Source organism: Aythya marila (assembly GCF_965140915.1).
Source record: "Aythya marila genome assembly, chromosome: 29".
Lineage (NCBI taxonomy): Eukaryota > Metazoa > Chordata > Aves > Anseriformes > Anatidae > Aythya > Aythya marila.
The window spans coordinates 1,152,053-1,177,695 of NC_139070.1; the positions used below are offsets into that span (position 1 = coordinate 1,152,053).

At 53.1% G+C, this 25,643-nt stretch overlaps 9 protein-coding genes across 9 annotated transcripts; 4 read left to right on the forward strand and 5 right to left on the reverse strand.

Moving 5' to 3' along the window:
* Positions 1-970: 970 nt before the first annotated feature.
* On the reverse strand, positions 971-2,118 carry LOC309888454 (feather keratin 4-like). The gene is made up of 2 exons (XM_082780776.1): positions 1,926-2,118; positions 971-1,809 (listed from the first exon to the last, which is right to left on the reverse strand). Exon 2 carries the CDS (start codon positions 1,786-1,788, stop codon positions 1,423-1,425), a length of 366 nt encoding a protein of 121 aa, XP_082636902.1. The 5' UTR covers positions 1,789-1,809; positions 1,926-2,118; the 3' UTR covers positions 971-1,422.
* Positions 2,119-2,160: 42 nt separating this feature from the next.
* On the forward strand, positions 2,161-3,343 carry LOC309888595 (feather keratin 4-like; the record flags this gene model as incomplete). The annotated part of the gene is made up of 2 exons (XM_082781011.1): positions 2,161-2,247; positions 2,957-3,343. 2 exons carry the CDS (start codon positions 2,161-2,163, stop codon positions 3,341-3,343), a joined length of 474 nt encoding a protein of 157 aa, XP_082637137.1.
* A 1,724-nt stretch (positions 3,344-5,067) lies between these two features.
* Positions 5,068-6,215, reverse strand: LOC309888458 (feather keratin 4-like). Its single transcript, XM_082780780.1, has 2 exons — positions 6,023-6,215; positions 5,068-5,906 (listed from the first exon to the last, which is right to left on the reverse strand). Exon 2 carries the CDS (start codon positions 5,883-5,885, stop codon positions 5,520-5,522), a length of 366 nt encoding a protein of 121 aa, XP_082636906.1. The 5' UTR covers positions 5,886-5,906; positions 6,023-6,215; the 3' UTR covers positions 5,068-5,519.
* Positions 6,216-7,065: 850 nt separating this feature from the next.
* On the forward strand, positions 7,066-7,440 carry LOC309888486 (feather keratin 4-like; the record flags this gene model as incomplete). The annotated part of the gene is made up of 1 exon (XM_082780809.1): positions 7,066-7,440. Exon 1 carries the CDS (start codon positions 7,075-7,077, stop codon positions 7,438-7,440), a length of 366 nt encoding a protein of 121 aa, XP_082636935.1. The 5' UTR covers positions 7,066-7,074.
* A 1,724-nt stretch (positions 7,441-9,164) lies between these two features.
* On the reverse strand, positions 9,165-10,236 carry LOC309888457 (feather keratin 4-like). The gene is made up of 2 exons (XM_082780779.1): positions 10,120-10,236; positions 9,165-10,003 (listed from the first exon to the last, which is right to left on the reverse strand). The coding sequence occupies exon 2, from the start codon at positions 9,980-9,982 to the stop codon at positions 9,617-9,619; it is 366 nt and encodes a 121-aa protein (XP_082636905.1). The 5' UTR covers positions 9,983-10,003; positions 10,120-10,236; the 3' UTR covers positions 9,165-9,616.
* Positions 10,237-11,171: 935 nt separating this feature from the next.
* On the forward strand, positions 11,172-11,537 carry LOC309888596 (feather keratin 4-like; the record flags this gene model as incomplete). Its single annotated transcript, XM_082781012.1, has 1 exon — positions 11,172-11,537. One exon carries the CDS (start codon positions 11,172-11,174, stop codon positions 11,535-11,537), a length of 366 nt encoding a protein of 121 aa, XP_082637138.1.
* A 3,230-nt stretch (positions 11,538-14,767) lies between these two features.
* LOC309888423 (scale keratin-like) lies at positions 14,768-15,322 on the reverse strand (the record flags this gene model as incomplete). The annotated part of the gene is made up of 1 exon (XM_082780745.1): positions 14,768-15,322. The coding sequence occupies one exon, from the start codon at positions 15,320-15,322 to the stop codon at positions 14,768-14,770; it is 555 nt and encodes a 184-aa protein (XP_082636871.1).
* Positions 15,323-19,875: 4,553 nt separating this feature from the next.
* On the forward strand, positions 19,876-20,373 carry LOC309888424 (scale keratin-like; the record flags this gene model as incomplete). Its single annotated transcript, XM_082780746.1, has 1 exon — positions 19,876-20,373. One exon carries the CDS (start codon positions 19,876-19,878, stop codon positions 20,371-20,373), a length of 498 nt encoding a protein of 165 aa, XP_082636872.1.
* A 2,177-nt stretch (positions 20,374-22,550) lies between these two features.
* On the reverse strand, positions 22,551-23,027 carry LOC309888425 (scale keratin; the record flags this gene model as incomplete). Its single annotated transcript, XM_082780747.1, has 1 exon — positions 22,551-23,027. The coding sequence occupies one exon, from the start codon at positions 23,025-23,027 to the stop codon at positions 22,551-22,553; it is 477 nt and encodes a 158-aa protein (XP_082636873.1).
* Between the last annotated feature and the right edge of the window lie 2,616 nt (positions 23,028-25,643).

Here is a 25,643-nt window from a genome sequence, read left to right on the forward strand (position 1 = left end):
CAGTCCAACCAAACTTCTAGGAACCAGCTCGGCTTCCTTATTATCTAGCATTCTTGCATTTCCTAGACGGTTCAGTCATGCGGACCCTCGTCCAAATCCTTACTAATCACCACCACACCAGCACCACAGGCTAGAGCCAGTCTTGACCGGAAAGAACTCACTCTACTCCAAGGAAGAAGACAACGCCGCAGGCAGCCCTGAGCACCCAGGGAGCAGAGGCTTCTTCCTGCCAGCCAGCCAGCCAGCCAGCCAGCCAGCCAGCAGCAGCAGCAGCAGCTCCAGCCTGAGTGCCACATGGGGCTTGCTGCCGCTTCGTTTTATAGCCAGTGTTCCCTGAGCTGTGCCACTTCCCTCTTCCTTAACGGGCGTCACCACACCCAAGGATCCAGCACGTGGGCTTTGTGCTAACACTGATGGGCTTAATCCCAGGGCCAGCAGGAGGCTTGCCTGGGAAGAGGTGTCACCTCAGCCTGGGGCCACAAAGGGGGAGACAGAAGGGGAGGGGGCGACCCATGCTCAGCGTCCTTACGTCTTACGGCTGCTGCTAACCCTATTGCCAATGAGCAGGAGCAGGGGGGAGCGCTCACGGCCCCAAGGCACGTTGCTGGCTCCTGCTCCACTGGGCGGCCACCAGCCCCACGGCCATTTCTGCAAGGCTGCCCTCCAGCAAGGGACCGGCCCTGCACTCACCGTGTGCAGCGCTCAGCCATCCCTGCTCTCCGGCCTCTTCCTCTGCGCTTCTTGCCCGAGACGGTGCCTCGCTTCTGCGGAGTAGCGCCACTTGGCAGAGCTGGTTGCGCTCCCGGGCGGAGAAGGCCAGGCAAAGCAGAACTGCCAGCACCTCTCCTGCTCTCTGCCCTAATGCCCTGGGCCTCCCAGCACCAGCGTGTGCCCTCCCCCGGAGCCTCCACTACGCCCCGCAGGGCTGCTTTCCTGCCTCGGAACACAGAAAGAGGAAGAGAGAGAGGAGTGGATGCAGGAAACCTTTATTGTGCCCGGCACGGCAGGAGAAGTGGACAGAGAGCTGGAGCAGGAGCCAGCGGGGCTGGCTGTGGCGTGTCGGGGGGACAGAGGATCTTCTCCAGAGCGTGGCTTCTGGTTGCGCAAGCCCCGGCGGTGCGGCACTGCAGCTCGGGAGGACTTGGTCCATGGGCCCCACAGGCCTTGAAGGGTCTTGCTTCTGCTGCGGAGAGCAGGAGGGGGGAAGAGAGAGCGGGAGAGCAGAGGGCAGGCTGGGCGAAAGGCCCTGGCCATGGAGGAAGGAGGAGTAGAATAGGGTGCGAGAGGCCGAAGGGGCCGGCACAGCCAGCTGCCCAGGCCTTGGCTGGGGCTGGAGATGCTCAGCGCTCCTCAGCGCCCCGTGCCCACGAGCTCAGCCATGCGTCGCGGCAGCTGGCAGGGGGTCTGGGGCAGGACATGGCTTTAGCAGGGCCCACAGGTGTCCCACAGCTTCTTGCTGTAGCGCGGCAAGAGGTAGGGGCTGCAGGCGGGAGAAGCGTAGGGCCTGCCAAAGGTGCAGAGGCCCCCCGAGCCCTGGGTGGCCCCCGCGCCGTAGAGGCCCCCCAGCCCCAGGGAGCCCCCAAAGGCGGGTGCTCCGGAGGAGCCCACCACGGCTTGCTGGGGGAAGGAGCTGAGGATGGGGCCGGGGAAGGTGACGACAACGGGGGGCGGCTGGATGAAGGCCGTCGAGTCGGGGCACTGCCGCGCGCACAGCTCGTTGCAGCTCTCAGCGATGGGCTGGGGGACGGCGACGCTGGTTTTCGGTGGGCACAGGTCGTAGCAAGCCATCTTGCGGGATTGGACGGTGCTCTGCAAGAGGGCACAGAGTGCGATGCGAGGGAGCAGTAGACGGCAGCTGGCCAGGCTGAGGCGCCGGGGCCAGGGGCAGGGGCCAGCGGCAGGAGGAGAAGCGCTCGCAGACTTACCCTGTTCCCCAAGGAGAAGGCGGTCAGAGCAGTGCTTGCGAGAGCCCCGCGCAGGCCGAGCTTTTATCCAGGCCCCGCCATTGCGCAGCGCCCGCTGGGCCAATGGGCAGAGGCGGCACTCCCTCCTGCCGAGGCCAGGCTGTCCTGCTCCTGCCCTCCCTGAGTCAGCATCCCCTGTCCGGACCAGCACAGGCCCCTTTGCTGGCTTCCCTCCCCTTTCCGCTTGGCGGGCCAAATGCGTGATGCTGAGCAGGCAGTGCCCGAGAGGAGCGCCTTTGATTTGGCGTTTCGTCACCTCGCCCCTCTGCAGATAACAACTGCAGTGCGTACGTCATGGAGGTGCTGGCGTGTGGCTGCTCCTTGCCCAGCGCCACGACCCCGCTCTGCCCTGGGGCTCTCCACAGCGCGCACGCGGCCACCCTGAGACCAAGCCCCTGGGGAAGAGCTGCGGCACGCAGGGTGCTGGCAGCCCGCCTGTGTCACACTGCATGCCCTCTTAGGCACGCAGGGGATGAGACGGCAGCGGGGCTAATTTGCCCATTAGGTGAGGGCTGGCGAGCGTCCGAGCGGGGTAATTGCAGGGGCTGAGGGAGCGGGTGGGGGCTGGCGAGGAACCGGCGTCAGCACAACAGCCCCGTGGCGCGCAGGGAGGAGGCTGGGGCTCGGCCACCACGGGCCACGTGCCCCCAGCGCGGCCAGCTCCTCCCCGCACTCGCCAGCCCCCATAAAAGCGTGGTCCTGGGCAAGCGCTGGCATCCGCCGCTCCTGCCTGGCTCTGCACGGGAAAAGGGTGGGTGGCGGGGCCTCGTCAGGCAGGGGCCGGTGTGGGGCTCCCTGGCCACCAGAGCTCTGCCGGACGCGCTGTGGGCAGAGGGGCTCTGTGGGGGCAGGCGAGGGCCGCGGGCACGCAGGGAGCAGGCGTGGAGAGCCGGGGCGGGCTGAGGAGGGAGTCCCCTGGCTGTGGCACGGGCCCTGCTCTGCCAGGGCATCTCCTCACTCACAGCACCGGCCCTGGGGGCTTTGCATTGCAGGCTCAGCTCTCTCACACCAAGATGGCTTGCAACGACCTGTACCCGCCGAAAACCAGCGTCGCCGTCCCCCAGCCCATCGCTGAGAGCTGCAACGAGCTGTGCGCGCGGCAGTGCCCTGACTCGACGGCCTTCATCCAGCCGCCCCCTGTTGTCGTCACCTTCCCCGGCCCCATCCTCAGCTCCTTCCCCCAGCAAGCCGTGGTGGGCTCCTCCGGAGCACCCGCCTTTGGGGGCTCCCTGGGGCTGGGGGGCCTCTACGGCACGGGGGCCACCCAGGGCTCGGGGGGCCTCTGCACCTTTGGCAGGCCCTACGCTTCTCCCGCCTGCAGCCCCTACCTCTTGCCGCGCTACAGCAAGAAGCTGTGGGACACCTGTGGGCCCTGCTAAAGCCACGCCCGTGCCACCTCTTCTCCTCTCGTCCTTCCTCCTCCTCCTCTTCACAGACACGTGACTCCTCCGGTGCTGCCCCCCAGGGCCCTTTCTTGGCCCTGGGCCGGCCAGCGCCTGGCAGAAGCCTGAAGGAAGAACGCCTCTCTGGAAGCCCCAGGCACCACCAGCCTGCCTGGGCCTTGCTCGTGGCTCTGTGCTTCTGTCCTTTCCTGCCTTGACAATAAAGCAAGCCTGCATCCAATGCCTGCCTCTCCGCCTTTCCTTCCCAGGCCCGCGGGGGCTCCAGGGCTCCCTCCGCCTGCACATGGCCCCTTCGCTCTCCCAGCCCCCCAAAGAGCCGGGGCGCCCTGGACAAAGCCCCTGGCAGCCCTGCCTCCCACACTGAGGGCTGCAGCCCATCTCCCAGGGCCCTGCCTGGAAGCAGCCTGCTCCCCGCCTCCAGCAGGGCCGCCTCCAGACGCTCCACACAAGGTCCTGAAACAGAGGGGAACCCCGAGCCAGGAGCAGCAGCACGCCAACTGCCGCCTCCACGCAGCGCCACCTGAACAAAGCTTAAGCCTTGTCCAAAACACTTCTCTGCCCAGCCCGCTCCCGGGCTTACACACTCCTGTAGCTGAAGAAAGAGCTTCTCCCAAAGAGCCAAGCCAAACTTCTCCCAGGGCACCGTTCAGCTCTGAGCTTTTCCCTCACAGCCCAGCAGTTAGCAGAGCTTATCTTTAGCAGGCAATTTCTATACAATTAGCACAGCTTGCAGTCCAACCAAACTTCTAGGAACCAGCTCGGCTTCCTTATTATCTAGCATTCTTGCATTTCCTAGACGGTTCAGTCATGCGGACCCTCGTCCAAATCCTTACTAATCACCACCACACCAGCACCACAGGCTAGAGCCAGTCTTGACCGGAAAGAACTCACTCTACTCCAAGGAAGAAGACAACGCCGCAGGCAGCCCTGAGCACCCAGGGAGCAGAGGCTTCTTCCTGCCAGCCAGCCAGCCAGCCAGCCAGCCAGCCAGCAGCAGCAGCAGCAGCTCCAGCCTGAGTGCCACATGGGGCTTGCTGCCGCTTCGTTTTATAGCCAGTGTTCCCTGAGCTGTGCCACTTCCCTCTTCCTTAACGGGCGTCACCACACCCAAGGATCCAGCACGTGGGCTTTGTGCTAACACTGATGGGCTTAATCCCAGGGCCAGCAGGAGGCTTGCCTGGGAAGAGGTGTCACCTCAGCCTGGGGCCACAAAGGGGGAGACAGAAGGGGAGGGGGCGACCCATGCTCAGCGTCCTTACGTCTTACGGCTGCTGCTAACCCTATTGCCAATGAGCAGGAGCAGGGGGGAGCGCTCACGGCCCCAAGGCATGTTGCTGGCTCCTGCTCCACTGGGCGGCCACCAGCCCCACGGCCATTTCTGCAAGGCTGCCCTCCAGCAAGGGACCGGCCCTGCACTCACCGTGTGCAGCGCTCAGCCATCCCTGCTCTCCGGCCTCTTCCTCTGCGCTTCTTGCCCGAGACGGTGCCTCGCTTCTGCGGAGTAGCGCCACTTGGCAGAGCTGGTTGCGCTCCCGGGCGGAGAAGGCCAGGCAAAGCAGAACTGCCAGCACCTCTCCTGCTCTCTGCCCTAATGCCCTGGGCCTCCCAGCACCAGCGTGTGCCCTCCCCCGGAGCCTCCACTACGCCCCGCAGGGCTGCTTTCCTGCCTCGGAACACAGAAAGAGGAAGAGAGAGAGGAGTGGATGCAGGAAACCTTTATTGTGCCCGGCACGGCAGGAGAAGTGGACAGAGAGCTGGAGCAGGAGCCAGCGGGGCTGGCTGTGGCGTGTCGGGGGGACAGAGGATCTTCTCCAGAGCGTGGCTTCTGGTTGCGCAAGCCCCGGCGGTGCGGCACTGCAGCTCGGGAGGACTTGGTCCATGGGCCCCACAGGCCTTGAAGGGTCTTGCTTCTGCTGCGGAGAGCAGGAGGGGGGAAGAGAGAGCGGGAGAGCAGAGGGCAGGCTGGGCGAAAGGCCCTGGCCATGGAGGAAGGAGGAGTAGAATAGGGTGCGAGAGGCCGAAGGGGCCGGCACAGCCAGCTGCCCAGGCCTTGGCTGGGGCTGGAGATGCTCAGCGCTCCTCAGCGCCCCGTGCCCACGAGCTCAGCCATGCGTCGCGGCAGCTGGCAGGGGGTCTGGGGCAGGACATGGCTTTAGCAGGGCCCACAGGTGTCCCACAGCTTCTTGCTGTAGCGCGGCAAGAGGTAGGGGCTGCAGGCGGGAGAAGCGTAGGGCCTGCCAAAGGTGCAGAGGCCCCCCGAGCCCTGGGTGGCCCCCGCGCCGTAGAGGCCCCCCAGCCCCAGGGAGCCCCCAAAGGCGGGTGCTCCGGAGGAGCCCACCACGGCTTGCTGGGGGAAGGAGCTGAGGATGGGGCCGGGGAAGGTGACGACAACGGGGGGCGGCTGGATGAAGGCCGTCGAGTCGGGGCACTGCCGCGCGCACAGCTCGTTGCAGCTCTCAGCGATGGGCTGGGGGACGGCGACGCTGGTTTTCGGTGGGCACAGGTCGTAGCAAGCCATCTTGCGGGATTGGACGGTGCTCTGCAAGAGGGCACAGAGTGCGATGTGAGGGAGCAGTAGACGGCAGCTGGCCAGGCTGAGGCGCCGGGGCCAGGGGCAGGGGCCAGCGGCAGGAGGAGAAGCGCTCGCAGACTTACCCTGTTCCCCAAGGAGAAGGCGGTCAGAGCAGTGCTTGCGAGAGCCCCGCGCAGGCCGAGCTTTTATCCAGGCCCCGCCATTGCGCAGCGCCCGCTGGGCCAATGGGCAGAGGCGGCACTCCCTCCTGCCGAGGCCAGGCTGTCCTGCTCCTGCCCTCCCTGAGTCAGCATCCCCTGTCCGGACCAGCACAGGCCCCTTTGCTGGCTTCCCTCCCCTTTCCACTTGGCGGGCCAAATGCGTGGTGCTGAGCAGGCAGTGCCCGAGAGGAGCGCCTTTGATTTGGCGTTTCGTCACCTCGCCCCTCTGCAGATAACAACTGCAGTGCGTACGTCATGGAGGTGCTGGCGTGTGGCTGCTCCTTGCCCAGCGCCACGACCCCGCTCTGCCCTGGGGCTCTCCACAGCGCGCACGCGGCCACCCTGAGACCAAGCCCCTGGGGAAGAGCTGCGGCACGCAGGGTGCTGGCAGCCCGCCTGTGTCACACTGCATGCCCTCTTAGGCACGCAGGGGATGAGACGGCAGCGGGGCTAATTTGCCCATTAGGTGAGGGCTGGCGAGCGTCCGAGCGGGGTAATTGCAGGGGCTGAGGGAGCGGGTGGGGGCTGGCGAGGAACCGGCGTCAGCACAACAGCCCCGTGGCGCGCAGGGAGGAGGCTGGGGCTCGGCCACCACGGGCCACGTGCCCCCAGCGCGGCCAGCTCCTCCCCGCGCTCGCCAGCCCCCATAAAAGCGTGGTCCTGGGCAAGCGCTGGCATCTGCCGCTCCTGCCTGGCTCTGCACGGGAAAAGGGTGGGTGGCGGGGCCTCGTCGGGCAGGGGCCGGTGTGGGGCTCCCTGGCCACCAGAGCTCTGCCGGACGCGCTGTGGGCAGAGGGGCTCTGTGGGGGCAGGCGAGGGCCGCGGGCATGCAGGGAGCAGGCGTGGAGAGCCGGGGCGGGCTGAGGAGGGAGTCCCCTGGCTGTGGCACGGGCCCTGCTCTGCCAGGGCATCTCCTCACTCACAGCACCGGCCCTGGGGGCTTTGCATTGCAGGCTCAGCTCTCTCACACCAAGATGGCTTGCAACGACCTGTACCCGCCGAAAACCAGCGTCGCCGTCCCCCAGCCCATCGCTGAGAGCTGCAACGAGCTGTGCGCGCGGCAGTGCCCTGACTCGACGGCCTTCATCCAGCCGCCCCCCGTTGTCGTCACCTTCCCCGGCCCCATCCTCAGCTCCTTCCCCCAGCAAGCCGTGGTGGGCTCCTCCGGAGCACCCGCCTTTGGGGGCTCCCTGGGGCTGGGGGGCCTCTACGGCGCGGGGGCCACCCAGGGCTCGGGGGGCCTCTGCACCTTTGGCAGGCCCTACGCTTCTCCCGCCTGCAGCCCCTACCTCTTGCCGCGCTACAGCAAGAAGCTGTGGGACACCTGTGGGCCCTGCTAAAGCCACGCCCGTGCCACCTCTTCTCCTCTCGTCCTTCCTCCTCCTCCTCTTCACAGACACGTGACTCCTCCGGTGCTGCCCCCCAGGGCCCTTTCTTGGCCCTGGGCCGGCCAGCGCCTGGCAGAAGCCTGAAGGAAGAACGCCTCTCTGGAAGCCCCAGGCACCACCAGCCTGCCTGGGCCTTGCTCGTGGCTCTGTGCTTCTGTCCTTTCCTGCCTTGACAATAAAGCAAGCCTGCATCCAATGCCTGCCTCTCCGCCTTTCCTTCCCAGGCCCGCGGGGGCTCCAGGGCTCCCTCCGCCTGCACATGGCCCCTTCGCTCTCCCAGCCCCCCAAAGAGCCGGGGCGCCCTGGACAAAGCCCCTGGCAGCCCTGCCTCCCACACTGAGGGCTGCAGCCCATCTCCCAGGGCCCTGCCTGGAAGCAGCCTGCTCCCCGCCTCCAGCAGGGCCGCCTCCAGACGCTCCACACAAGGTCCTGAAACAGAGGGGAACCCCGCGCCAGGAGCAGCAGCACACCAACTGCCGCCTCCACGCAGCGCCACCTGAACAAAGCTTAAGCCTTGTCCAAAACACTTCTCTGCCCAGCCCGCTCCCGGGCTTACACACTCCTGTAGCTGAAGAAAGAGCTTCTCCCAAAGAGCCAAGCCAAACTTCTCCCAGGGCACCGTTCAGCTCTGAGCTTTTCCCTCACAGCCCAGCAGTTAGCAGAGCTTATCTTTAGCAGGCAATTTCTATACAATTAGCACAGCTTGCAGTCCAACCAAACTTCTAGGAACCAGCTCGGCTTCCTTATTATCTAGCATTCTTGCATTTCCTAGACGGTTCAGTCATGCGGACCCTCGTCCAAATCCTTACTAATCACCACCACACCAGCACCACAGGCTAGAGCCAGTCTTGACCGGAAAGAACTCACTCTACTCCAAGGAAGAAGACAACGCCGCAGGCAGCCCTGAGCACCCAGGGAGCAGAGGCTTCTTCCTGCCAGCCAGCCAGCCAGCCAGCCAGCCAGCCAGCAGCAGCAGCAGCAGCTCCAGCCTGAGTGCCACATGGGGCTTGCTGCCGCTTCGTTTTATAGCCAGTGTTCCCTGAGCTGTGCCACTTCCCTCTTCCTTAACGGGCGTCACCACACCCAAGGATCCAGCACGTGGGCTTTGTGCTAACACTGATGGGCTTAATCCCAGGGCCAGCAGGAGGCTTGCCTGGGAAGAGGTGTCACCTCAGCCTGGGGCCACAAAGGGGGAGACAGAAGGGGAGGGGGCGACCCATGCTCAGCGTCCTTACGTCTTACGGCTGCTGCTAACCCTATTGCCAATGAGCAGGAGCAGGGGGGAGCGCTCACGGCCCCAAGGCACGTTGCTGGCTCCTGCTCCACTGGGCGGCCACCAGCCCCACGGCCATTTCTGCAAGGCTGCCCTCCAGCAAGGGACCGGCCCTGCACTCACCGTGTGCAGCGCTCAGCCATCCCTGCTCTCCGGCCTCTTCCTCTGCGCTTCTTGCCCGAGACGGTGCCTCGCTTCTGCGGAGCTGCGCCACTTGGCAGAGCTGGTTGCGCTCCCGGGCGGAGAAGGCCAGGCAAAGCAGAACTGCCAGCACCTCTCCTGCTCTCTGCCCTAATGCCCTGGGCCTCCCAGCACCAGCGTGTGCCCTCCCCCGGAGCCTCCACTACGCCCCGCAGGGCTGCTTTCCTGCCTCGGAACACAGAAAGAGGAAGAGAGAGAGGAGTGGATGCAGGAAACCTTTATTGTGCCCGGCACGGCAGGAGAAGTGGACAGAGAGCTGGAGCAGGAGCCAGCGGGGCTGGCTGTGGCGTGTCGGGGGGACAGAGGATCTTCTCCAGAGCGTGGCTTCTGGTTGCGCAAGCCCCGGCGGTGCGGCACTGCAGCTCGGGAGGACTTGGTCCATGGGCCCCACAGGCCTTGAAGGGTCTTGCTTCTGCTGCGGAGAGCAGGAGGGGGGAAGAGAGAGCGGGAGAGCAGAGGGCAGGCTGGGCGAAAGGCCCTGGCCATGGAGGAAGGAGGAGTAGAATAGGGTGCGAGAGGCCGAAGGGGCCGGCACAGCCAGCTGCCCAGGCCTTGGCTGGGGCTGGAGATGCTCAGCGCTCCTCAGCGCCCCGTGCCCACGAGCTCAGCCATGCGTCGCGGCAGCTGGCAGGGGGTCTGGGGCAGGACATGGCTTTAGCAGGGCCCACAGGTGTCCCACAGCTTCTTGCTGTAGCGCGGCAAGAGGTAGGGGCTGCAGGCGGGAGAAGCGTAGGGCCTGCCAAAGGTGCAGAGGCCCCCCGAGCCCTGGGTGGCCCCCGCGCCGTAGAGGCCCCCCAGCCCCAGGGAGCCCCCAAAGGCGGGTGCTCCGGAGGAGCCCACCACGGCTTGCTGGGGGAAGGAGCTGAGGATGGGGCCGGGGAAGGTGACGACAACGGGGGGCGGCTGGATGAAGGCCGTCGAGTCGGGGCACTGCCGCGCGCACAGCTCGTTGCAGCTCTCAGCGATGGGCTGGGGGACGGCGACGCTGGTTTTCGGTGGGCACAGGTCGTAGCAAGCCATCTTGCGGGATTGGACGGTGCTCTGCAAGAGGGCACAGAGTGCGATGCGAGGGAGCAGTAGACGGCAGCTGGCCAGGCTGAGGCGCCGGGGCCAGGGGCAGGGGCCAGCGGCAGGAGGAGAAGCGCTCGCAGACTTACCCTGTTCCCCAAGGAGAAGGCGGTCAGAGCAGTGCTTGCGAGAGCCCCGCGCAGGCCGAGCTTTTATCCAGGCCCCGCCATTGCGCAGCGCCCGCTGGGCCAATGGGCAGAGGCGGCACTCCCTCCTGCCGAGGCCAGGCTGTCCTGCTCCTGCCCTCCCTGAGTCAGCATCCCCTGTCCGGACCAGCACAGGCCCCTTTGCTGGCTTCCCTCTCCTTTCCGCTTGGCGGGCCAAATGCGTGGTGCTGAGCAGGCAGTGCCCGAGAGGAGCGCCTTTGATTTGGCGTTTCGTCACCTCGCCCCTCTGCAGATAACAACTGCAGTGCGTACGTCATGGAGGCGCTGGCGTGTGGCTGCTCCTTGCCCAGCGCCATGACCCCGCTCTGCCCTGGGGCTCTCCACAGCGCGCACGCGGCCACCCTGAGACCAAGCCCCTGAGGAAGAGCTGCGGCACGCAGGGTGCTGGCAGCCCGCCTGTGTCACACTGCATGCCCTCTTAGGCACGCAGGGGATGAGACGGCAGCGGGGCGAATTTGCCCATTAGGTGAGGGCTGGCGAGCGTCCGAGCGGGGTAATTGCAGGGGCTGAGGGAGCGGGTGGGGGCTGGCGAGGAACCGGCGTCAGCACAACAGCCCCGTGGCGCGCAGGGAGGAGGCTGGGGCTCGGCCACCACGGGCCACGTGCCCCCAGCGCGGCCAGCTCCTCCCCGCGCTCGCCAGCCCCCATAAAAGCATGGTCCTGGGCAAGCGCTGGCATCCGCCGCTCCTGCCTGGCTCTGCACGGGAAAAGGGTGGGTGGCGGGGCCTCGTCGGGCAGGGGCCGGTGTGGGGCTCCCTGGCCACCAGAGCTCTGCCGGACGCGCTGTGGGCAGAGGGGCTCTGTGGGGGCAGGCGAGGGCCGCGGGCACGCAGGGAGCAGGCGTGGAGAGCCGGGGCGGGCTGAGGAGGGAGTCCCCTGGCTGTGGCACGGGCCCTGCTCTGCCAGGGCATCTCCTCACTCACAGCACCGGCCCTGGGGGCTTTGCATTGCAGGCTCAGCTCTCTCACACCAAGATGGCTTGCAACGACCTGTACCCGCCGAAAACCAGCGTCGCCGTCCCCCAGCCCATCGCTGAGAGCTGCAACGAGCTGTGCGCGCGGCAGTGCCCCGACTCGACGGCCTTCATCCAGCCGTCCCCCGTTGTCGTCACCTTCCCCGGCCCCATCCTCAGCTCCTTCCCCCAGCAAGCCGTGGTGGGCTCCTCCGGAGCACCCGCCTTTGGGGGCTCCCTGGGGCTGGGGGGCCTCTACGGCGCGGGGGCCACCCAGGGCTCGGGAGGCCTCTGCACCTTTGGCAGGCCCTACGCTTCTCCCGCCTGCAGCCCCTACGTCTTGCCGCGCTACAGCAAGAAGCTGTGGGACACCTGTGGGCCCTGCTAAAGCCATGCCATGCCCCAGACCCCCTGCCAGCATCCCTGACTCATGGCTGGGCTCTTTGGTACATAGCGCTGTGGTGCGCAGAGGATTTGCAGCTCCAGCCGAGGCTTGGGCAGCTGGCCGTGCCGGCCCCTTCGGCCTCTCACGCCCTATTCTACTCCTCCTTCTTCCATGGCCAGGGCCTTGTGCCCAGCTCGCCCTCTGCTCTTCTGCTCTTCTGCCCCCTGTTATTGCTCTCTGTGCAAGAGTGGGACCTTTCAAGGCCTGTGGGGCCCATGGACCAAGTCCTCCCGAGCTGCAGTGCCGCACCGCCGGGGCTTGCACAACCAGAAGCCACGCTCTGGAGAAGATCCTCTGTCCCCCCGACACGCCACAGCCAGCCTCGCTCGCTCCTGCCCCAGCTCTCTGTCCACTTCTCCTGCCGTGCCGGGCACAATAAAGGTTTCCTGAATCCACTTCTGTCTCCCTCCATCTCATTTTGTTCTTAATATTGATGATCCTCATTACTTAGGCTTATTGGCTGATGAAGTGTGATTAATAGGAAATTCTTATATTACTATATTTTACCAGGATTTTTTTTCTACCAATGAGAGAAGAGCTATTTTGTCTTCTGTTTTTTGTTTGTTTGCTCCTTTGTTTTTATTTTTTTTTATATTTATATCGTATATACTCTGCTTAAGGGATGTCCTTTTTTTCTTTCGTAAGTGGTAGAAGAATATTTCTCTTACTCCATTGTTGCAATTGAAATAATTGATATGGATTAGGGAGCTTGACTTTTGCCATATCATCACTTATTTGTTGCTATGCAGATAATGTTTCCTCTTTTGTTTTTTCTTTCTGACTATAGCCTGTATTACACCAGAATCTTTTTTCCATTGTCAGCAGGTGCATGGTGTTGTGCTGTGTTACTGAAAACATTCCGTTACTCTTACTCCCACCTATTAAACCTTCTTGCTTTTCCAGTCTTTAAGTTTGATTCTCTCCTTTTTAATGCCAGTCAGCTTTATCTTAACAGCATGTAAAATGAAATGCTCCCAAATTATGTGCCAATGTCATTAATGCAAAGATATAATTAGTGGTTTTCCAAGACAGCTTTAAGTAATGAACCAGTAACCTCCCTCCATTCCTCTAACTCTCATATAACATTAGAGATAGCTTTTCTCTCTGTGTCTATGTCCTGTTTTGCAACCATAAGCTTTTCTCTCAGTGTGTATGTCCTGTTTTGCAACCAGACATGAACTCACTCTGAACATGCATCCAGCCCATATAAAAGCTATGCAATCATGTTAGCTGGAAGCTAATAGCTCTCACCAGTCTTGTTATCTTGTGCTAGGTGCTTGCTGTCTAACACAATATGCATCTAGTTAGGAACTGGCTGATACTTTGCCTGTCACTGTCTCATCTAATCAATTGAAAATTTGGTAGCCGGTGCTCAGGTGTTTACCACCAAAGTAGCTCTTGTAGGCTCTGCATGAGAATGAGGATCCTGGTGTTGAGAAGAAAAACAGAGAGGAAATCAGTCACCCCCATTTTGGGAGGAAAGAGGGCTTTGCTTATCACAAGAGCTGCCCGAGCAGAGGAGATGCAGGGCTAATGTGGCACAAGGCAGGATAATGGTTGCTGAGTTCCAGAAAAATCCTGGCAGCAGTGCCCTTCCTTCAAGTTGTGTGAGACTGGAGAGCAGTGGTAGAAATGGAGAGCCATCTCCTTGCACCCAAAAGGAAGGAGGCCTTCTCCACCCTAGATGCCTGGGCTGCTCACCCATCCTTGGCACACTCTGCCGGTAGCTGTGCTCTCATCTGAGCCCTGCAGGCTCCAGCTGCATCCCAGCACTCTACAGGCCTTCACCTAAAAGCCTAGGACAAGGAGGGCAGGTGGAGTTGCAAACTGAGCAGACAGGTGAGAGAGAGAGAGACTTTTGGTGAGGGTCCTTTTTCATTGAAATGTTCCTAATAAATACATAATATCTTAAAATAAAAGCAAGATTCATTAATATGATAGTCAGGCTTCTTTTGTTTTCAACTCGTTACTACATATAGCACAGGGCCACCGGATATACCCAGATACTTTTGGAGGACAGTGAAATTACCTATTAAAGTCTGGCTTGCTACTCCATAACACCAACAGAGGGCTGAGATCAAGAAATCATAGGTTCATGGATGCAGCATTTCTTTGAAAGAGTCTGCAAAGTAATACCTAAACCCCCTGCAAAGAATTAGTTCATTTTCTACTTGTTTCACCCAGCTGACGTACAGAGGCATGGCCAGAACTTCCCTGAGGCAACTGTTATCATAGCAGTGATTAACAAAAAAGAAGTAGAGCTTGATCATTGCTCATCAGATACTTATCTTAATAATTGTATCCCGTTGTTTATCTTCCTTCTATTGTTCCTTTTCTGAATATAACCTGACAGAACTTCAGGCCAGGGTTTTACTTTGTATGAGAACACAGTGAGAAGATTTCTAGAAGTCATTTAGGATGAGGTAAAAATAAAAGGAATGCCATCACTAAACTCTACCAACTTTAAACAAATCTGACAGCTAGAATAATTAGTGTAGGGGAGATGAAAGATGATAATTTCATCTCAGTGGCAAAGAAAGACTGCGCACAGAGCTTCCTTTGCAGTAGGACCATCTGAGGCAGAGGTGCCAGGGTCACGGGCTTTCCCCAGGGCTATAGCCCTCAGTATGGGAGGCAGGGCTGCCAGGGGCTTTGTCCAGGGTGCCCCGGCTCTTTGGGGGGCTGGGAGAGCGAAGGGGCCATGTGCAGGCGGAGGGAGCCCTGGAGCCCCCGCGGGGCCTGGGAAGGAAAGGCGGAGAGGCAGGCATTGGATGCAGGCTTGCTTTATTGTCAAGGCAGGAAGGGACACAAGCACAGAGCCGCGAGCAAGGCCCAGGCAGGCCGGTGGTGCCTAGGGCTTCCAGAGAGGCGTTCTTCCTTCAGGCTTCTGCCAGGCGCTGGCTGGCCCAGGGCCAAGAAAGGGCCCTCGGGGGGGCAGCACTGGAGGAGTCACACAGTTGGACACTAGTAAGGGCAAACAGGAGGAGATGAAACACGTGATAGAAAAGGAGATGAGAAGAAGTGAAGAAGGTCATTTAAGGAGCTATTCTGACTCCACTGCATTAAGCAGAATGTTTTGATGTTCTGCTCCTTACTCAGGAGCCCAGCTGAGGATCGAGGTCATATCACTCATTTGTCGGTTCTCTATCATGCAGGGAACATTACCGCATGATTTAGCAGGGCCCGCAGCTTCCACGGCGGTTTCTGTTGTACCGGTAGGTGTAAGGGCTGCAATAGCCAGAACCAAAGGATCTACCATAGCCAGACAGGCCCCTGTAGCCCAGGGAGGAGCCTCCATAGCCAGACAGGCCCCTGTAGCCCAGGGAGGAGCCTCCATAGCCAGACAGGCCCCCATAGCCCAGGGAAGAGCCCCCAAAGCCATACAGACCCCCATAGCCCAGGGAAGAGCCCCCGGAGCCATACAGACCCCCATAGCCCAGGGAAGAGCCCCCAGAGCCATACAGACCCCCATAGCCCAGGGAAGAGCCCCCAAAACCTAGGGAGCCCCCAAAGCCCCCAAAGACGGGTGCTCCAGAGGATCCCACAACTGAATCCTGGGGGAAGGAGCTGAGGATGGGGCCAGGGAAGGTGACAGCAACAGGCGGTGGCTGAATCACGGCCACGGAGTCAGGGCACTGCCGGACACAGGGCTCGTTCCCACTGTCAGCGATGGGCTGGGGGCAGCTGATGCCACTGTTGTAAGTGGGGCACAGCTCGTAGCAAGACATCTTATGGGGATGGAGGTCAACCTTCAAGATACAAATATTGATTTTAGTAAGCACAATGCATTTTTTTGCAGACCTAAAAGCACTACAGAGTTCTCTGCCTTTCCATGGACAAAAGTGCTTTGAGATAGACCAATTTACCCATGTGTAATAGAATTGAAAATTGAAGCAGTAGCAAAATTATTTGCCGAAATGCTTTGGTGAGTCATTGGATCAGCAAGGACTTGGACTTCCCAAGAACCAGGTTTCGTGTTATGCATGATTTCATGACTCTGGCTCATCTTACCCACTGATCTCCTTGGTGCTGAGCCTTGTGGAAACAGAGATTATAAATCATTGCCTATTCATATTTGCTCTGTAACTTGTTTGATGAGACCATTACAAGGGAATTGCAAACATTATTGTTTCCAGTTTCCAAACATTGAAACAGGGCACTGAGATTTATGATTAGTTTAGCAACACTGTTTTGATACTGAGCTCTGGGCTCTTTTGCCAATCTCACCCTTAATGACTTGTCCTCTTTAACACCAAGAAACATCTGTTCATCTGCCAGTCCTTAAATTCTCTCTGTGACCCCCCTCTTTCTCTTTGTTAAATCAATCTGTAACAGCACACCTTCAACATCTCTCATTTCCTTTCTGTTTCTTCCTCTAACTCAGTGCCTGATCTCTGATTGCTTTCATGCCTGTTTATCTTGAATTAATGTAAAAGCAACTTGAGCAATCTATAATAAACTGTATATAATGAAAATTCTGCTTCTAAGCTGAAAATGTTCCCATCAGCCATGAAGATGTAAGCTTTTTCGAAGTTTTATTTCCAGAAACACATATAAACAAACAGAAAAGAGGAATGCATATTTAACTAGTCACGTCACTTCTTCAGCTGTTGGAAGTAAACTGATAATGAACTTTTAATGCCATTTCAAGAAACTTTTGGTTGATTTTGAAATTAAATGCCTGCCCTGAATGTGGAAAACCTATCCATAACCCTGAGAATAATTTATGTAAACTTTATCTTTTCATCTAAAATTTTATCTACTAGTACTAATTGAAGAGACCATCCACAATTAAATTGTATAGCAAAGAGGTATAATAGTTGTAAAGAGCAGATTCAGACTTACCAAATTCACTGAGAAGAACGAATAAAGAGCTGAGGTTGGAAGAACCCTGAGTGGAGAGTGCTTTTATACACTGCGGACTGCCTGAGGGATGAGAGGCAGGTTTTGTGAATGTAGAGGTAATTAGCTGACACAACATTTTTTTGTATTGATACCTCCACAAAGTGATGAAATTCTTTTGCTTTGTTTTTGTTTATTACTTGATTCCAATTATCATGTAACATAACACAACCATTACATCACACAAGGGTCTTTCATTTATAACAGTGATGGGTGAAATTAATGCATCTTTCATCATAAAATATGATTTGTGAAATTAATATTAGTTTTCTATCCTCTTTGGAGTTGCACCATGTATTAATCTGCTTATACATAGTTAATTCTTCTTTTGCTCTCTCATATGATGATGATATATCAGAAATAACCTGTTGTGAGTTGTTTCTACCAAATACCTTACACAAGGTTTCTTTCTTATTAAGGATAAAATAAATAAATTAATAATATAACTAAATCCTCAGGAAGGCAGGCAATATTTTCTGTGTGCTTGGTGTTTTTTTCTGAGATGTGATAAAGTTCACATTGCAATCCATGGAGGCTTCTCCGTACTCTTTGAATCAAGCTATATTGCAAGCATCCCTGAACACCCAGTGGCAGAAGTCCTAAACAGTCTTCACATTTTACCTGACCTTCAGACTAGAGCTTAAAGCTGAATTTGGTTGTGAAGAGAGAGATATTTATATTTTTAAGGATGGAGAGCTTAAAATAATAATCATCAAAATGCACATTGAATTAACATCCTAATTTGTGACAAAGCAAGTGAAGAGGAGAGCTTTGAAGTGAGATTTCAGAGTTACAGGCTGCCTAAGCCATAGACCAATAGCGTTAACAATTCAGTGGATTCATCCCAGGGTACGTGAATCCTGGTATCCTGTCTGCTCATCTTCTCCATTTTACCTCTGTCCTTCTTCTGGCATATCTGCTGTGACATTGAACAGGCTCTCTTTGGCTGTTCAAAACTGCTGAGACCTTTTGTGTAAATCAAAGACTGTTCACTGTTGTTAAAGGACATTATGCTGCTCTTATTTCACTTGTATTTCAAATAGGAAATAACACAACCTTTTAGGTATCAGTGTCTAAAGTATCATTGAAGCAACATTTAAATGGACAGATTCCCAGTGAATAGCTGAAATGAGCACAGTGGGATACTCAAAAAATTCAGCTCAATTTGATCCACAAGGTTGAAAGGGTACATTTGCCTGAAATTCCTTTAATTTTTAGCTTGCTCTTCAGGAGTCCTTGATCCTGGTCTACAGCTGATCTTGCAACAAAAACCATGATTGACAGCACCTCTCAGTAGAGAGCAATTATGAGCCGGGAATCCACTTGGAAAAGCAAAGACTGGCTTTTGCTGAGGTTTCTTTCTTTATGGCATTATTTTAATACCATATCATTATGATGGTTATCGTAATCATCGTAATTATCAACATAGTTATCTTCATATCACATATTATTTCTAAATTATGAGCTTTTCCAACACTGGAGATGCATAAGGAGATTTCCTGAACTGTAATACTGAATAAAAAAGTCCCAAGGATTTATGAGGACATTGCAAGGGATTTTCAAATACCTCACAGACATTACTGGCTTGTATTTACTGCGTCATAATTATATAAAAAGTATGCCTAGATGCTTACACCCCCTATGATGAGAGATTGTCACATTAAAATATCACATTAAAATAAGTAAGTTAAGGTCACCTGGGTCTTTCATGTAGTCAGTTCATGGTTATAACGCTTTTTTGGATCTTCATTTATTTCTCAAAAATAAAATAAAATAAAATAAAAACTAACTTTCTTTTTATTAAAGTATACATTGGTACACAAGAAGAAATCTGCGTATGTTAACTGAACTTTTAATAACACCAAAAAAAGGCCCACTGAATGATAGTCTCTGTCTTCATATTGTATCAGCACTAGACTTCCTTTCAGTATTTACAACTTAACAACTGATTTACTTGGTTCTTGTACTCCTGTATTCCTAGATACTTATCCCTCACAAATAGCAATGGAAAAAGAAAATGTAAAAATATAAAGGAAAGTGAAACTTCAAGAAAATTAAAAAAAAAAAAGAAGAAGAAAAGAAAAAAATATGTTTCCAGAGAGACTTGTTATTGCCAGCTGAAATATTTCCCTGTTCCCAGGAAAGACAGACAATTAGTAGAAAATTCTCCAAAAGTCACAAAAAGATATTCCTGTTTCTGACCCCGTTTGCCTTGTAATGCATATTTGGAGATAGAAGTGCTAAGCTTGCAGAAAGTCCCTAGCCTTTATGTGAGCTCCTAAAAGAAATTCCATTTTGTCTCCAGGTGTACTGTCACCTGAATTGATTACACTAAAAGACCTGTAACTGTACAAAAGAAATTACTGTACTCCTGTCATCGTAATAATGCAGGACTCTTAAATAAGTCGAGTCAGCTCACTTCCTCCCCTAAAGAGCAATGGAATAATAAAAAATAATTCCCAGAGATAATGGTGAGGCCTGCGGTAGAGTGTGCATGTCACGCTATGCGTGAGTTTGAAGTGTCTGCAATGCACAAACAAAAAGCAAAAACAATTTCAGCACTTAGAGAAACTACGTGTCCTACAATTTTGGGTTGGTACCTAATTATGAACTCAAGCACGGGATGCCTAATATCCCCCAGGCAATTGAAGAAACTGTATAAAAGCTCTCTCCACTAGGTCCTTCTATCCACTTCTCTTGCTTTGCTTGCCTTTGTGAATTGGGTAAGTCTGATTTCTCTCAAACTGCAAAAAATAATTTGTTGTCTGAATCTCCTAGTTTTAACTTAGAACCAAGTCCTCTTCAGGACCTCCAGGCTGTCAGTGATCTGTAAATTGTTTGCTTCTGAAAATAATGCTTATTTTTTCATTCATTATGGGGCACTGGTGAAGCCAAGTTTCAGAAAAGGACATTGAGGTATTTTAAGCAGTTTTTAATTGGAAACCTCTAGCATCTTACTGCTGAAGAGATTTTCTTGACTATCTATGACTCCATAATAGTATTTTAGGATGTAACAAGTAGTTCGTACACATTGCCATAATTCTGGCTGCGTTCAACAGAGTTCTGCTGAGTTAGTAGCATTAAAGATCCAACTTAAGTAGAAACTATCAACTAGTAGTAATGCTATACTATTGAAATTAACTTACCTGCAAAAATAAATAAATAAATAAATAAATCACAATTGAAAAGTAGATCACTTTACTATCTTAAAGTTAAGACCAGACTCCAAATTACAATGCTAAAAAAGAATAGTAATAGATGTTTATTTCTCAGATGTATTACTGATGCCCTGTTGGACAGTTTCATCATAATCTAATGTTTGATATTTCTCTAATGTTAACATAAATGTCCATGTTTAGCAGACCTCCAACCCCACGAGATGTCTTGCTACGACCTGTGCCCCGCCTACAACAGTGGCATCAGCCGTCCCCAGCCCATCGCTGACAGCGGGAACGAGCCCTGTGTCCGGCAGTGCCCTGACTCCGTGGCCGTGATTCAGCCACCGCCTGTTGCTGTTACCTTCCCTGGCCCCATCCTCAGCTCCTTCCCCCAGGATTCAGTTGTGGGATCCTCTGGAGCACCCGTCTTTGGGGGCTTTGGGGGCTCTTCCCTGGGCTATGGGGGTCTGTCTGGCTATGGAGGCTCTTCCCTGGGCTACGGGGGTCTGTATGGCTTTGGGGGCTCTTCCCTGGGCTATGGGGGCCTGTCTGGCTATGGAGGCTCCTCCCTGGGCTACAGGGGCCTGTCTGGCTATGGAGGCTCCTCCCTGGGCTACAGGGGCCTGTCTGGCTATGGTAGATCCTTTGGTTCTGGCTATTGCAGCCCTTACACCTACCGGTACAACAGAAACCGCCGTGGAAGCTGCGGGCCCTGCTAAATCATGCAGTAATGTTCCCTTCATGTGAGAACCAACAGACCGGGTCACAACTGAAGACCTCCAAGGATTCACTGCTCTGGTTTAAGACCATGGAGCTGTGCTCCTTCAACCCTGATTGAATTTCTCCCCCTTAACTCTGTTTTCATTTTCTGATCCAGTGCTTTTGCTTTTCCCCTTGCATTTCCATATTGCCCAGGATAAACGTGTAACAAAAACTTGGAGATAATGGTTCCTGTTTCTTTAAAACATCAACTAAGACATGGGAAGTAAAACCAATCATGTGAACGTATCCTTGGCTGGAGACCAGTTTCATACCTATTGGAAACTCTGGAAATGTATTCTTTTTCTCACTTTAATTAAAAGTTTGTTGCATCAAAATTGCCACATTCGGGTGTTCTTTTCTCATGTTTTTACTCTAATTATTTGTCTGATGAAAAGCCTGTAACAGCCTGTTCACATCCTGAAAGTAAGAAAATTAAGGATTTCAAGTGTACAAGAGCAGCATGCAAACACTGAGCACAGAATCATAGAATGCTTTGGGATAGAAGGGATGTTAAAAATCATATAAGTACAACCCCCCTGCAATGGTCAGGGACTGAAAGAAGTACAGAAAGAATTACTGTAATCTCTCAATTTTTCAAATACAAATTTATATTTTTAAGAATACGGCCTCCCAGAAAGATTAAAGTAGTACACCTACTAGTTAGAGAATAGCAGTGTTAGAAAAATGAAACCATAGATTATTGAATTTAAATGTTTTCCTAAAGATATTAGAATTCACTAATAACTTCTTCCAGACGAGTCTTTGATTTGTCTCTGTGAACTTCAGGTGCTCACTCAACCACTCAAACTCTGTCATCAGGACAGATGTCGCAGAAAATTAAGTTAACTTTCTGTCAAACCCTTAAAGAAATAATGTTTTCCAGGCAGTGCAGTGCAATGAAGCTTTTAAGCTTGAAGTGTGGCTAATGATCTTTTTATATGCTCAGGAAAACTAAAATATTAGAGGGTTGTTTGTTTGTTTGTTTTGGGGGGAGGGAGAGAGGTGGGACACAACTGTTTCTCCATACAGTCACACCACCAACTAATTCATCTTTGCTAGGAAGAACAGCAGTAAAAGATCATAAACCCATATATGCATCCTCAGCACAGTATTTCTCTGTTCCTCCTATATGGGAGCTCCTTTCAACAGGAACCCATATTTTCAGCCCACTTATTCTACAATTCTGACTTACAACTTCTCCTGACCTTCTACCCTTTCCTTTGATATTTCTCATCCAAGATGGATGAGAGAGCCCACATTCCTCTGGAGGGCTCTTCTTGGTGCAGTTCCTCCTGTCTTCCCCCATCTCAGCAGCCCCACCTCAATAACCTGCACTAATACCTTCCCACCTCCCTAAATTCATTCCCACTCAGGAGCATCATTCCCACCTGAGGGCCTCAGATGTGCCCCATTTCTCCCATAATCTGCCTCAAATCCTGCTCAGGCAAGCCCCTGTCTCTACTGCTACTATAATCAGGGAAGATCATGCAGTGGCTCATTAGGGGACGGAGGTTTAGTGTAGCTATTTTGTAAACATTCTATTGTCATTGTAAGCCAGGCCAGCTGGGGAGGGAGGATTTCTGCTTGCAAATGTGTGCACCCTGTGCAGCAAAAGGATGATTATCTTCACTAATGGCTGCATCACTTCAGCTGTACTTCTCAAGCTTATAAAATGTAAAGATTGGAGATTCTCTCTTCAGAGTTTTCCCTGTTTAGAGGGAAAAACTTTTACCTGTATGAGCAGAAATTACAACCAAAAGTTGATTTCTTTGATGCAGAGAAGAATCACTTTAATGAGAAAAACATTCACAGAAAAGCATTACACAATACCAAGCATAAACATTAGAGTGCAGACAGGTCCATCCATAATTATTCTTCAGTTGGACACCAAAGTGCAATTTCATAGGAGTAGAAATTACATATTTTACCCCATCAACTATACACATACATGGAAGAAATAAGGAGACCAGGAATAGAAGCGAAGAAATTAAAAATGTGCTGTGCGCTCCCAGCTCCACTGCAGCAGGTTGCGTTGATCGTGACTTCACAATATCTCTTTTGAGACCACTGCTGTGTATCAAAATTGTATCTCTGAGTTGCTGGTTATTCTTCACATGGGATATTTCTGCATGATTTAACAGGGCCCGCAGCTTCCACGGCGGTATCTGTTGTACCGGTAGGTGTAAGGGCTGCAATAGCCAGAACCAAAGGATCTACCATAGCCAGACAGGCCCCTGTAGCCCAGGGAGGAGCCTCCATAGCCAGACAGGCCCCCATAGCCCAGGGAAGAGCCCCCAAAGCCATACAGACCCCCGTAGCCCAGGGAAGAGCCTCCATAGCCAGACAGACCCCCATAGCCCAGGGAAGAGCCCCCAAAGCCAAGGGAGCCCCCAAAGCCCCCAAAGACGGGTGCTCCGGAGGATCCCACAACTGAATCCTGGGGGAAGGAGCTGAGGATGGGGCCAGGGAAGGTGACGACGACGGGGGGCGGCTGGATCACAGTCGTGGAGTCAGGGCACTGCCGGACACAGGGCTCATTGCAGCTGTCAGCGATGGGCTGGGGGCAGCTGATACCACTGTTGTAGGTGGGGCACAGATCGTAGCAAGACATCTTGTAGGGATGGAGGTCTGCAAAACACACACTGATAATGGGACTAAGTGGAAGACAAAGACTTGAAAAGAACAATAGTTATAGAAGTTTGGATTTAGTTAATGAGTATAGGAGTTTGAATAAATAGCTTGATTTCCCATTTGTAAGCTTGCTCTATTTCATAATCTTCTTTTTCTGAAAAAGAATTTTGAAAATTCTATAAAAACAGAGTTCACATCTAGAAAAGTAAATGGGAAACTTTGTCTAACTCTGTAACTATCGTCCCTCGTGATGATCCAGCAGAGAACTTAAATGTATGTCCACACATAAAACTGAGAATGAGAAGCAAAGTGACTTTGTTCCATGTCATTTGATGAGTCAGTAGGAAAACCCGGATTTGGGTTCATCAGGTCTACATGAGATGTGGCTATTATATATAACTTAATTACAGTAGCTTTTTCTTCTCACTCATTCCAATTTTGCTGAGAGTTGTTGGAACACAGATTATGGGGTTTTCCCTGCTTGGATTGCTTACAAAGGTATGTGACCTGACAATAAAGGACAGATGGTAGCATTATCAGCTCAATTTCCACCTAGGCATCCACTGCACTTATACAAGCCATAAGATTTCATTATGAAAATCAACAGAATCAACAGTGTCGGCCCTAATGTCTTTCAAAACACTCTTCTGAAATTACTAGTCCCAGGACAAAAAGGAACTCCTCTGTAGACCCCAGAATCTAGTCTACATTTTCTCCTATAAATTCAGTTATTTTCTCAAGTTACGTTTTTACTCTTCTCTGCTCACTGTGTCCTGCAACACCCTAGCAAGGCTTTGAGGAGGAACATGAAAGTGAGAAGGTAAAGGAAAGACAAAAGGACAGACAGAAGCTTTTCTGTACCAGGACAACTCAGAAAGCTTCCTCAGATGCATAGCTTGTTGATCTCAAGTTGGATGGATGTCTGCACCGGTAATGCCCATATTACATGCTGAACCTCACAACATACAAACTTTGCAACAGGGTAAATGCGCTGCAATCAGGGTAGCGCTGTGCATGTCCCAGTATTTCTGACCTTGAGGTAGTACCTCTGCAATGCCTCATGCACCAAGGAAGCGTATCTACAAGCTCAAGGCTGACATTAGGATCTCTATCCCAATGCAGTGTCAATGCACTCGACAATATGGATGGTGAAGTTAAAACCAGCAATAAAAAGATACACTAATAGCAATAGAGAAGAAACAGCCTTACCTGAGTCACCAAGAAGTCAAGGGAAATGTTTGGAAGAGCTATGAGAGAGAAGAGTTTTTATATTCTATCTGAGCAGCTGGAGGTACAAGATCAGCACTGGTTGCCCGCCCCATTGTCAAACACGTGTAACCCATCAAAATGATGACATTGCTTTGCTCATCATTGCAGTTTATAAGACCTTTCAAAATTCTCTTGTAAAAGGGCCTAAACATTACATTAGATGACAGAGAATTCTTTCATCTTCTGACTTGTTGTGGAAAATTAATATCTGGCATTATTCCAGTCACTTCTTTGAAATTACAACAGAAATTATTAAGCTGGCTCCTCTTGTATTAACTTAATGCCTGGAGAGTGTCTCATGGATTTATCAGAACAACAAACTGCTGTCATGGACAGGATTTTTGTTTAAGTACATCTAATTCACATTACAGCCTGCCAGAACAGAAGTTAAAGATTGTCAATTCAATGTGTAGGAAGGCTGGAGGTGGTTTCCGCATGCTTAGCTTCCCCACCCACAGGTGGGGACTTCGGCACCTGTGGGGGGCAGTAGTATTTGGCCAAAAAGGGGACAATTCAACTCTGAAGAGCAGCAACAATTCCAGGCACCTGCAAGGTTTGCTTCAGTCTAGTGTTCTGGATAGGGCTTGTGTAGAAATTGAAATTTGAGCAGAAAAACTGCCAAATCCTGAGTTTTGGAGTGCTGGGAGCTCTTTTCATGCAAATACCACCTGAATGTGTTTCTCTTTCCACCAGTCACTCAGACAGCTGGATTCTCTGTCAAAAATGTTTGGGGAGAAGTTTGCACAATTTCACAAAGCAAATAGGAGGGAAAAATATGGAATGAGTTTCTGAATTTAACTAAACCTACAAGGGGATTGGCAATGCCAAAGAGATTTTTTTCCAGGTATTGTTGGTTTAATATGGTTATAACCAAGATGGTTTCTGAGAATGTTTAATAGGCCCAAGGAAACATACATTTTTTCAATACAAATGGATCCACAGGTGAAATAAATGAAATGTGACAGAAGTGTTTTGAATTATTGACTGATTCTCAGGAATCCATGATCTGTGATACACTGTGAGCCACAACTCTAGAACAAGGCTGAGCTGGCAGTTTCTCCAAATAGAGAACAATTATGAGCCTGGAACATATCATACAACAGAAAGGCTGTTTTTTCCCTTGTTTACAGATGTGCTATTTTAATACTGCAGATTCTATGCCATAGATTACCATAAATTATGAGGTGGGTTTCTCAGCCTTTGAAGTGGTTAGAACTTTTTCTGGACAATATTTCTAAGATTCCAAGGAACAAGTCTTTTCAAATGCTGCAAACTATCCACTAATAGTTTAAGAATGCTTTCTTACAATTAAATTAATGACATGTAC